Source organism: Denticeps clupeoides, chromosome 5 (assembly GCF_900700375.1).
Source record: "Denticeps clupeoides chromosome 5, fDenClu1.1, whole genome shotgun sequence".
Lineage (NCBI taxonomy): Eukaryota > Metazoa > Chordata > Actinopteri > Clupeiformes > Denticipitidae > Denticeps > Denticeps clupeoides.
Window position 1 is genome coordinate 23,135,810 of NC_041711.1, and position 12,714 is coordinate 23,148,523.

Below are 12,714 nucleotides of genomic sequence, written 5' to 3' on the forward strand. Positions count from 1 at the left end.
CCAATTTTTGAGAATTAATTAAATTTTATGTAAAATCACATCTCACAAAAACGACGATTTTAATAATAAATTAATACATATGCTCTTTCTTTTACAAGAGCAGGTGAATTTTTAAATTCATATTCAAATTTTATTTGTTTTTTTATTTTTATTTATACACAGTCATACACGGTATGATATGCAGTGAAATGTTTTTTGCGACGGTTACAGACCACAGTATTGCAAATGTTGCAAGTAAACAATGAACCAATATGCAAATATTGCAAACATAACCAAATATTACACTTTTACGTCTTTAACATAAAATATGTGTAACTGGTAGGGTGAAGGCGTGCAAATGAGTGAAAGACAATGTTTAAAGAAAAGAGCCATAAAAAAAGCAGTAAAAAGCGCAAAGATGTTGTGCTTAAAAGTAAAGAAGATGAGAAGTTTACCGTCTCAACAGCTTTATAAAATGTATTTATTTGTGATGAATGGATTATTTCCTAATATTTAAACATTTTCATGTACGTTTCTCTTTTTTTATGCGTACTCGCCGACGAGGCGCAGTGCGCATGCGCGGGACGCCATGTTGCCGCCGGAGTCTCAGCTGTTTACACCCTCGCGTTGCTCTGCTGCATGTCCTCCTTTCTATTGAAAACTTTGGGCTACTTCTGTGTATGAGTGCAATAAAATTAACAAAGCGGCAAAAACGGCACACCGGGGTGACTTGTCGTGCGCGAAGTTGAAGGTAGAGTTCGCTTTTCGTTTTAAAGAATGTTTATTGCGCCTTTATTTCTAGCTTGCTTCGTTCTTCCATGCCATTGTCATTGTGGGAAAAGTTGTAAATGCTGGATTATATAATCCTATAAAGCTGCGTTGTTTTAAGTTTTTTAATTATGAGCACATCCTTCATTTGCACTGCGACGCGATTTTTTCCAATTTTCTAAGTGTCTGGTAGTTTGCGACTTTGCAAAAGACGTCCATTTACCGGTTTAAAGCCCACTTTACTGCACTCCCGTATTGTGTCTGTAATGAATGCAGACTGCTCTGGGTAAAAAGTCTCTGCAGCTCCAGATTGAAATCCCGCCTTTTTCTGATTAGTCAATCATCTCTGTCATCCACACTGGATGGGTCTTTCAAGCCTGATTAGCTCTGAACGTCCCATCTGACGTGGGCCTGGGCTCTGTGATCAGCTGTACTGGGGCAGTGGTGGCGGCCTAGAGGGTGAGGAAGTGGCCCCCGTAATCAAAAGGTTGCTGGTTCGAGTTCGAGCCACTGAGCAAAGCACCGTCCCTACACACAGCTCCCCGGGCGCCTGTCATGGCTCGCCATGGGTGATGGTTAAAAGCAGAGGACGCATTTCGTCACTGTGTGCTGTGCTGCAGTGTTTCACAATGACAATCACTTCAATTTCACTGAATATTGGAAGGAATGAGGGTCCTTTCCCCAGTTCACAGGTTCCTTGGCATTTCTGGGTCTGCAAGGTCGCATGATTCTTGTAATGCTTTGAAGCTACCTGTATGTGGCTTGTCCTGAAGGTGAACACGCATGGGTTCTCTAACACGAATATTACTTATAGTTCACTGGCTTACTGAGAGAAGCTGCTTTGTAGAAGACAAAACAAACACAGTAGTTCACAAATACTGTCTGCAACAAAGAATACCCAAATTTTGCAGTAGCTGGTGAGATCCTGCACTGTGTTTAATGTTGTCATGTGATCAGCCACCGTCCAGGCAAGGCTACACCAGAGCTGGAGGCCAGAAGAAGGGATGTCCATCTCCAATACCCCGACCAGCAGCGACGCCTGTCTGAGCATCGTGCACAGCCTCTTGTGCCACAGGCAGGGCGCTGAGAGCGAAACCTTTGCAAAGCGAGCCATCGAGAGTTTGGTGAAGAAGCTGAAGGAGAAAAAAGATGAGCTAGACTCCCTGATCACGGCCATCACTACCAACGGGGCACACCCCAGCAGGTGTGTCACCATCCAACGCACTCTGGACGGGCGTCTGCAGGTAATTCATTCATTCATTCATTCACAGATGTAGCTTTTATCATTTGAACAAGACTTTATTTTCCCCCTCTACTTCTTTCAGGTAGCAGGACGGAAAGGCTTCCCTCATGTGATCTACGCTCGCCTGTGGCGATGGCCAGACCTTCACAAGAACGAGCTAAAGCATGTGAAGTACTGCCAGTTTGCATTTGACCTGAAGTGTGACAGCATCTGTGTGAACCCGTACCACTATGAGAGAGTGGTCTCACCGGGCATTGGTCAGTAGTGCAGGGAATCAGATCACTGCATTTCTGTTAACTTGTGTGTTTGAAGACATCACGGGCACTAACGCGTCCATTTTTGTGTTTTAGATATCTCAACATTGACGCTTTCTGGCTCTGGTAAGTGTATTCAAAACAAACGAAAAAGATGGACCCGTGGATTAAAACTGGCATGGCTGGGTCGAGGCAAAATGTTGCATAATCTGGGTTATGGTACTATTAATTGTGTTTATCTGACCGCATAATGAGTAGCTTTGAAAATGAAAATGACCACACCTAAGCATTGGAACATCTTTGGTGAGTAAATTAGTATGTTTGCAACAGGGATACACGACCGTATCCAGTCTTATCTGCATAGATGTTCCTGGTGTGTGTAATAATTACATTATTAATTATATCAGTGATTTGCTGCTGGATCTCAGCACACAGGATTTAACCTCTTAAGGTTATCCAAAAAACTTGCATGCACTCTGATCCTTTGTGTATGGATTATAGGCCACCTGTCGAGTGGAGATGAGCCAATACTGATCTCTGGCCAGTTAATGAATTGGCTTTTATTTACTAGAAAACATTTATTTGAGCCATCAAGATGTGAAACCCCAGAATTGGAGCATGCAGATGCTGCTTATCTGTGTTTCTGGAGGGCTGTCAGGAAGGATTTTCTGCCAGGAAGCAGAAATATTGTGTATGCCTGAAAGCTCTTCTCATCTAATTTCACATGCTGGCAAAAAAGCGCTTCAGTAACAAAACATTAAACAACAACAACATTTATTTCTTATATAGCCCAAAATCACATACAGTATGTCTCAATGGGCTTTGACAGGCCCTACAGTTGACACCCCCCACACTTCTGCACACAAGGTTAAACTCCACACAAAGGAGAGAGATAAAAAGAAAGGAAGAAACCATATGATCTGAACCATTCAAGGGCTGTTCCCTTAATCCCAATAACATTCTCTAACCTGGCCAGGAGAATAGCGTAATCGATAGTGTCAAACGCTGCACTCAGATCAAGCAGGACAAGCAGCGAGATGCGTCCCTGATCAGAGGCCAACAGCAGGTCATTAACCACTTTAACCAGCGCTGTCTCAGTGCTATGATGAGGTCTAAATCCTGATTGATATACTTCATGGATATTGTTACAGTCTAGGTATGCGCTCAGCTGCTGGGCTACGACTTTTTCTAAGATTTTTGATATGAACGGAAGGTTGGATATCGGTCTTTAATTTGAAAGCTGACTGCGATCAAGATCCGGCTTTTTAATCAGGGGTCTAATGACTGCTACCTTGAACGAACTTGGTACGTGGCCGGTGCTAAGCGACGAGTTAACAATTTTGAGGATAGAATTTATAATATTGCGTGCTATTTGCTTAAGGAACCTTGTTGGAATCGGATCCAAAGCGCAAGTACATTGATTTGACGACGAGATTAATTTGATTAATTCATGCTCTTTAATAAGGTTGAATCGTTCTAATCGGTGGTCGTCTATTAGAAGATTATTTTCCATGGAAATATCTATTTGTTGTGCTTTTAATCTTCTCTCTATTCGCGACAATTTTAGTATTAAAGAAACTCATAAAATCATCGCTACTATGATGATATTGAGTGGTCGTATTCCTGGTTAGTTTGGCTATAGGAATCCGGGATTATTTTTGTTTTTTTTTCTATTAACGAGGACAGATACGTTGATCGAGCCGCGCAAAGAGCCTTATAGTTAAGTAGGCTCTTCTTCCAAGCTATTCGGAATATGTTTAATTTACTTTGACGCCATTTGCGTTCTAATTTCCAGGCGGTCTTCTTAAGCGAGCGCGTGTGATCATTATACCAAGGAATTACGTTTTTTTTTTAAATAATAATATTTTTTTTGTAAAACTTCGTTTACTTCATTAAATAAATGAAGTTAGCCTGTGCATATGTGTCGTTTTTGGTTATGAGGGCACATGATGCACGTGTTTATTGTTTTTATTTATTTATTTATTTATTTATTATTGTTTTGAACTTGATGTTTACAGCTTTACAGTTTTTTGTCTATCTCTCTGTTTCTGTCACAGGTCCCTCTGGCCTGTTAGTTAAAGAGGAATTTGATTTTGAGGGCCAGACAAGCACCCAGGGGACCTCAGGTGTTTCCTCCCTTCTACCCCCCAGTGAGGGCCCCAGTACAGCCTCTACACCCACCTTTCATGTCACTGCTGCACACAGTGAGTTCCATTAACCAATCCCCCATCCTTCAATGCATGCGGAAAACCTGACAGCTAGTTTTTGGATTCTGTGCTTAACCTGTGTACGTATGCCGGTCTGTCTCCCTCTGTAGATCAGTCTGGCAGTGCCCTCTCAGGCAGTCATGGTAGAGATGCTCGTCCTCCCTTAGTTTCAGGATTAGAACAGGGGGTGCAGCACAATGGGCCACTGCAGACCTCTGTTTACCACCATGGTAGGTCTGGCAAAAATATGACTGATGTTGGCATGAACGTTCTTTAATTAGTATGTGTGTGTGCTTATACTTGTTTCAATGATGATATTGACAGGAGCCCCATCTGGCTGGACGAGGGGCGGCACCTTTACGCCACCAGTGCCCCACCATCAGAATGGGCATGTGCAGCACCACCCGCCCATGCCCCACCCAGGAGCTTACTGTATGTGTCTGGTCATTTGTGTACTCTGTGGATCTTATCTTAATGCAAGCTTGTTCTAATGTGCACTCCTGTCTGTAGGGCCGGTGCCCAGTGACGTGGCGTTCCAACTCCCCATATCCAATCACCCAGGTGAGCAGCTGCCATCTCTGAACAGCAGAACGTGCTGCAGTAGGAGTCAAGATTTTATTGGCGCTTTTGCCATTTCACTGACCTTTATACACACTGAAGGACAGGCATAATCAGTGCATTTAGGCGGATATGAATTCATTTATTCCTCTTTTCTATTTAGAGTTAACATTAAGCTGTGGCTCCCAGCCATAAACTATATGTATAGCCAAAAAAAAAGATTTGTTATGTGTTTAGCCTGATTGTTAATGATTGATTGATTTGCCGCTTTTCTGTCTGCTTCCTCATTTCAAATGCAGCTCAGCGTTCTCATGCCATTTTGTAGTAATCTCCAGGCTCTCGCATGCATTTAAAGTTCATCTCATGCTGGGTTGCTCTGGGCTGAATATACATCATTAAGCCTACATTGTGATTCCAGCAGACACCTCACTGTGTGCCATATTAGCCTGAAACAAGTTTTGTCCATGTGACTAGATCTTGACATGTAAAGTGATATGTAAAGAGGAAGACCACCATTAATAAATGAACACGAGTTAAAATAATAAACATTCTTATATTCACATTGATGCTGGTTATGATGTAGTGAGACCACTTTATCATAAGGACATGTTGGAGTATTGCACGATTTGTGCATCGAGAAATATAATGCAAGCAGAAAATATGCAGTTTCACAGCAGTAATTTAGTATTCATCTATAGTTCATGCTCATGCCCACCTCTTCTCCAGCCCCAGACTACTGGTGCTCCATTGCGTACTTTGAGATGGATGTTCAGGTGGGGGAGACTTTCAAAGTGCCTTCCAGCTGCCCAACAGTGACTGTGGATGGGTACGTGGACCCTTCAGGTGGCGATCGCTTCTGTCTGGGTCAGCTCAGCAATGTTCATCGGACAGAGGCCATCGAGAGAGCCAGGTGGGATGAACAACAACAGTCATGATCATTATAAACATCATCGTTACAAAAAGAAAAGCCATTTTTGTTCATCTAGGTTGCCAAAATTTGTTTTTGGCCTTGACCAAAAATGTTCATTTGCAGGTATCATTTGGTCCTTGTAGACAGTCTTTGGCAGCTGTAGATGTTTGAAACTGACGTTGTTATTGGCAGTGCTGTAAAGCTGTATTATTATTGTAATTATCAGTAAGATTCTTCCTGCTTTTCAGGCTGCACATTGGGAAAGGCGTTCAGCTGGAGTGTAAAGGCGAGGGGGACGTGTGGGTGCGTTGCCTTAGCGACCATGCTGTCTTCGTGCAGAGCTACTACTTGGACCGAGAGGCAGGGCGAGCCCCTGGAGATGCTGTTCATAAGATCTACCCCAGTGCCTATATTAAGGTAAGAAGCCTGAGTCCAGGTCCATACCAGCAATTAACACTTTTACAGTATTATATTTAGATACATCATACAATTTAAACCATATTATTGTACTTTGTCTTAGTTTAATTTCTCAGAAACAGTCTCAAGTTGGATCCAACTATAGCTACGTAGTTGAACCTGAAATCATATAGCTCAGTGTGTCTAATTCTTTTTGCCATTGGCCTCTCCTGTATTCCCAGCTTTTTGACTTACGGCAGTGCCACAGACAAATGCAACAGCAGGCGGCTACAGCACAGGCAGCGGCTGCAGCTCAGGCGGCTGCAGTCGCAGGGAGCATCCCTGGACCCGGCTCAGTGGGGGGCATTGCACCAGCCATCAGTGAGTACCCACCACCACCTTAACCTGGACAGATATTTTCAGTGCCGTAACACATGGGAAGTGTTTGCTAACGTAACATCAGTCTTACACACATAAGCAAAGTCTTACACACCAGACAGTTTATCAGTGGTTATGAGCAGATTGTCATTATCAGTGGTGTAACTCAGGACCAGTGGAACTGATTTGCATCTCTACTATTAATAACAAGGCGTAAGTATTTTAATGAGTTGTCTTTATTGAAATGAGGATAAAGATGAATGTATGAGAACCTTTGTACAAAAGGTCTGCCTCCATTGCCCTGAACTCATGTGGTTGCGCGGCAGGTTTGTCTGCGGCAGCTGGTATTGGGGTAGATGACCTACGTCGCCTCTGCATCCTGCGAATGAGCTTCGTGAAAGGCTGGGGTCCTGACTACCCCCGACAGAGCATAAAGGAGACTCCCTGCTGGATCGAAATCCATCTCCACCGTGCGCTGCAGCTCCTAGACGAAGTCCTGCACACCATGCCTGTTGCTGATCCTCAGGCACTGGACTGACCGGAACCACCAGAACACACACGCCCCAGATTCTGAATGAAGTGGTAAACTCTAGATGCCTCTGTGGGGAACCTGCCTTCATTAGGTTCCGTTTATATGTAAAACATGGAGTTATTTCATCAACAGAAATATCATCAACATTGTGCTGAACTCGTGACTGTCCACTGCATCTGAACAGAATCCACCTGTGTTGGAGCTGCCATACGTGTTTTGTTTTTTTTTATCCCCATCCCCTAGCAGATTATTCATTTCCTGGAAACTGTTATTTTATCTCAGTGCAGGGAGGAAGAGGAACAGTAAAAGCTTTATCAGAGAGACAGCGAGAGAGAACGTGTGAGAGAGTCTTGGCTGCAGTTCTGAGAAATTGATAATTATTTTACATATTTTGCAATTGCAGTCAATGTGGCAACTTGTATGAAATGTGTTTTTACTATACAGTATTTTACTAAACAGCATGCAATGGTATCCCTTTATTAGCTTCAAGTATTGTAGGAGTCTTTCTTAAATATCAACAGAATCATTTCATTTTAGAACTGTGACAGCGCATGTAATTACGATCTGCTGCAGTAAAGGCAGCCTTTGTTACAGCAGTAATTGTAGCCATTGTCACATGATCAGTTATGATCAATTATGCAGCCCTACTTTTAACTCCAGGGCAGTGATCTTACGTTCCTTCAGAAAAAAATGTACAAATATATAATAATTTCCAAATATCTAATAAATTCTGCGCCTTCCTCAATAATCTGATGAAAACGCACACACTCTGCTCCCCCAAATCTAAACATATGTATACTACAGTTGAAACACAATTTTTCCAGGATGGGCCAGACAGGATCATCTCGGTTCCATCATGTTCATACAGGTCGGGTCATTATGAGCGGCTGAGTGAATGAGCCAGTCTAATGAGGCAGCTTCATCGTGCCCTCACTGCTAACACGATGATTGGACAGACACGTCATGTCGAGTTGGCTGTTTACAAAGGCATCATTCACAACTTCGGCCCAAGCCCAGCGGGAAGCTTTTTAATTCAGCAGATGGTTTGTCGCATTTTACAGGGGTTCCATTATCATTTTTTTTAACCCAGACATTAGCTTGGTGCGACACAGACTTGATATATTTTTTTTTTTAACAGAACGTTTATCATCTTATTCAGCTTTAATTTTTAGCACTTTATTGCATGTTCCGTTTTTACCCTGACATGTCTCAGCAGCCTGGCAATAAAGATTTTTATGTCATCGCTCAGCTAAACCTTGCTCTTAATGTGTTTTTGGCTTATTATTTTCCACACATTACACCTTGTAGGACATTTTCTAGTGAAGTATGTGAGGTAAAGAGTAAATGCTGCCTGGAACGAAGTAAATAAAGTCTTGTTTCATATACTGCCTGTATCTCGGAGGTGTGAGCAGGAGTACTAGAGCTGCTGGCACTGCCAAATAAATGGAATGTTTTTCGGGCCACGGCAGACGTGGAGTTACTAACGGCCCTCTAGACTCCAGGCCTCCAGTGTATCACCACTGTGGATTGCGACCCCTGTTATGAACATTTTGACATTTCTACAGTCATTTAAGATGCAGATTATGAAAAACATCATTAATATGCATAAATGACACCTTGAAAATGTTTCACAGTAGTGCATAGGAAATGCAGTTTATTGTCATTGATTGAATTAATATCATAACTTTAATATTTAGTGTTTTTACAAGACATGTAGCAAATTTCTATTAACTTTATGGCTTGCTTTGCTCTATCCTCTTGGCACAATTAACCCTCCACTTTGTGAAAATATAAGATCTGTTTTGGCATGGCCATTTGTGTAATCTGACTGCAAAATGTGCCTGCTGGCTGTAATCACATCACTTTATCAGCAGGAGAATAGAGCCAGGCTATGGTTGGCATTTGGGGTGTAAAACCAACCGACCCCTGGCTTGCTGGTGCTGCCATGTTTTTTCTCCTCTGCATTTTGTAATACTTTTCTATTATTCAATAATAATCAGTCAATACTAATCCTCTATTATTAAATTGTGGTTTTAGAAACCCGGAGGGGTCCAGTTTTTCATATTAGGAGATCCAGTTCCCACAGGGTCTAGAAACTGATATGGGGAAAGGTTTTAACTATCCACTTACTCGCAATTGGAATAAAGAAGAGGAGCATTGTGACAGTTTCTTAAGGATAGATCTTCTGCTGGACTGCACTGAAAAGAACAAACAGTTGAAGCAGTTTGGGTTTCTGGAGGTGCTGCATGAAAATGACTTCCAGACGGACAGTCAGAACTAAAAAATTGGAGAAATGTGTCATTCTAAAAAAATAGATGTTTTTCTGTTCTTCTTTATTGATTCTTCATACTGGTCAATACAAACGACATTTAAAAAAAGAGGGGGGGTGCTTTATCTCTGTGGTATCCAAAGGTGTTTTTTTTTTTTTAACCCCTCCATATATTATCTTTTGAATAAAGGTTATGATTGCAGGCACAGTGTGTGACTGGGGTGGTGTCCACTCATGTCCACAGGGGGTGACTGAAGACTTTCCAGCTCCTTGGAAACCAGCTTCCTGTTATCAACCACATATCAACTGAAAGAAATTACAGCCAGTTGGCAGCATAGCTTTTGAACAGACAATAAGCAACGTGTCATCGCTGGGTGATTTTGACAAGAAAAAATGTTTATTAATTCAAAGACAAGCCACAGATTTTAAGAAAAACAACACTAATAAGCTAGCCTGAGCTCAAGTCTGAAATATTCAGAAAAACCAACTACATGTGTCTTTAATATTTTCCTAGATTTTCCTCATAACGACACACTAAATGTTAATATATGCCTTTATAAATATAAAAGTTCCCCAGTTTTTGTTATCCTTTATGTAAAATACACAGTACAAAGCACTCTACACATATTGGTTAGGTCTCACCAATTTTTCAAACCATATAATATACTAAGAGGTAACTTGAAACAACACACAAAAAAAGTTGGTTTGGGGGAAGAAAACAAAAACAAAAAAAAATCACATGAATATGAAAAATACATTATGCAAAAAGAGGAGAAAGGGGGGAAAATATTACCATGTACACCTTTCGGTCAATATAGAAGAGGAAATAGTCAAAACAGCTAAAGAAAGGGACAGTAAATAAATAAACCTTCCGTTTTAATCATCTTTTTATTTACAGCTAAGACTTCCTTAAGGGTCCGAAGCACTCCTAAAGTACCATGATGCTTGTGCTTGCATGAGAACCGCTACAGCAGGCCACGACGCACTAAGTAAACTGTCAAATGGCACTTAAAATATCCCAGAATGTTAAAGTAACAAAGCAAGCGCACCACACGCACACATTACAGAAGGGAGAAAAGAAAGAGTAAGAACCGAAGGTCATCGTGACAGTGATAGTGCAGAGCTCTGGCACAACCCAGTACAGTTACAAACATCTAACAGGATCTGTGTGCCCCCCACTGCGCAGAATTCAGTCCCAGTCACAGTAGTGACTGACGTGCATATCCGTTATGCCATCTCATGGAGTTCGGAAATGGGAAATCCAGACCACAGGGTGACCTGAACTGTGGTCATACTGACTACAGCATCAAGCACCCAGACTGCACCCTACTGATGGCTTAGGGGCAGAGGGGTGATAAGAGCCGGCAGCCACACTGGTCCTGGAGGTCACTGTGAACTTCGAAGGCACTGGAGTCTCCGCCCAGGAGAGCTGCCTCAGTCCACGGGCAGAGCACCATCTAACTCCGCCCCTGCGCAGTACCCAAAGGGCTGATATGTTGCTAGGATGTTGCATTGTGTCTGATTTCCCAGCTTTTTTTTTTTTTTTTTTTTTTGATGCAGAAGATGCAGAAATTGTTTACAAGTGCCACAATGCCAGTACATGCCCTAATTCATTTCATATGGTACAATTCATTTAACACATTGTAGTTGGACTGCTGAATTTTGGCAAGAATTGTGTGTTCAGACAGGTTGCTGAAGGTTGATAAATTCATTTTCATAACTGGTGTCACACAGTCTGGCACAATCCGAAGAATAAAACCAATATTTATAAAAAAAAAACAAACAAAACAAACAAAAAAAAACCAAATGAGTTTTCTAGCAGCACAAAAAAGGCATGCAAGACAAAGCACTTCCAGGAGTCTAAAGCACATAGTCAAGATTGAGTCTATCGAACTACTCAGGTACTATGAGCTGTCTGCACATCAGGCACAAGAAATTACTACCAGAAATGTCACAGGTATTGAAAGGCTTCACTGGAAAAGGCTTGAGTAGACACCACGATTCTTCCGCAGTTGTGTTTTCTTTATATATATATTTATATATATCCATCCCCCATACATTGCACCTTATTGTAACTGGGCAGGGCCCCTGTCCCCCAGTCTTGCCATTTAAAGGTGTGTTGAACAAGCAGGGTCTTCATTAGTGTGCGTTCACTGTTGAACACCTTTACTGAAAATGATAATGCACTCTAAACAAAAAAAAAATGTCCTTTACAGGATCTAAACATGTTGAATTAAACATAAGGAACTATCATATTATTCAGCATTTACTATGGGGAGCGGTGCTCAGTCAGTAGGCAAATTACGTAAATTCATCTACAAGTTTCAAAAACAGTCCGTACATTTTTTTTCCAGTTAAACATAAGTTAAATACAACTTCAAGTTAACAAATCCAGGCATTTTAGTGCTGCCAGCTCTCCACAACTGATTCAAATCAATATACAGTAGTAAACACACAGAATTCCAGTTCACCATGTTACGCCAGTGCATTTGCAATACATAACATCAAGAACAGATCAAGCACACAGTTGGCCTACAGTGTATTCAAAGCCCCAGATACAGAAAGCTACCAGATCCTTTCCTGAAGGACAACAAATCAGGGCCCTCAGAAGTGGGAACGTCCTGCCCTGATCTGACCGGGCTGAAACAGTGTCTCCATGCACACAGTCACATAATTAAGTCACAGAGGAGCTACAAAAGATACAAGAACTTGGTCTTAACCAGCTTGAAAATCTAATAAAAAAAAGAAAATAAAATACATGTAGTGTGTCATTAGTAAGCATTACAGAAATAATCTCTCTCCCACTCTCTCTATATATATATCTTTATATATATCATAGAAAATTTCCACTTTTGGTCCACTATGTAGATATTTACTGAAAGATGGACTGAATATGTGAAGGAATGAAAGAAAGGCTAACAGACATCAGGTGAGCTGGCACCGCTGGTGTGAGGTAAAATGGGCATATAAAGACCTGGGGCAGGACGTCAATAAGAGCCCAATCCAGCCCATGCAAGACACAAACACACAAATACCCCATTAAAGGCAAAAAGAAAAACAAATCGGAGGGTTTTACTCATGCAGGGGTGAAAAAAGGGAAAGAATTTCAACCTAAACGTTCTAATGTATATGAGGGGTAGGGCAAAAAAAAAAAAAGAAAAAAAAAAAAAAAAGCCATAAACAGCGGAATGTTACAATCAGTCTGGACAGAAAGAGCGCT

At 41.5% G+C, this 12,714-nt stretch overlaps 1 protein-coding gene across 1 annotated transcript; it reads left to right on the forward strand.

The window, feature by feature from the left end:
* Window positions 1-583: 583 nt before the first annotated feature.
* smad4a (SMAD family member 4a) lies at window positions 584-8,484 on the forward strand. Its single transcript, XM_028980299.1, has 12 exons — window positions 584-730; window positions 1,705-1,991; window positions 2,073-2,247; window positions 2,341-2,370; window positions 4,302-4,448; window positions 4,562-4,681; window positions 4,776-4,883; window positions 4,962-5,012; window positions 5,736-5,919; window positions 6,168-6,336; window positions 6,558-6,696; window positions 7,020-8,484. Exons 2-12 carry the CDS (start codon window positions 1,752-1,754, stop codon window positions 7,229-7,231), a joined length of 1,575 nt encoding a protein of 524 aa, XP_028836132.1. The 5' UTR covers window positions 584-730; window positions 1,705-1,751; the 3' UTR covers window positions 7,232-8,484.
* The last annotated feature ends 4,230 nt before the right edge of the window (window positions 8,485-12,714 follow it).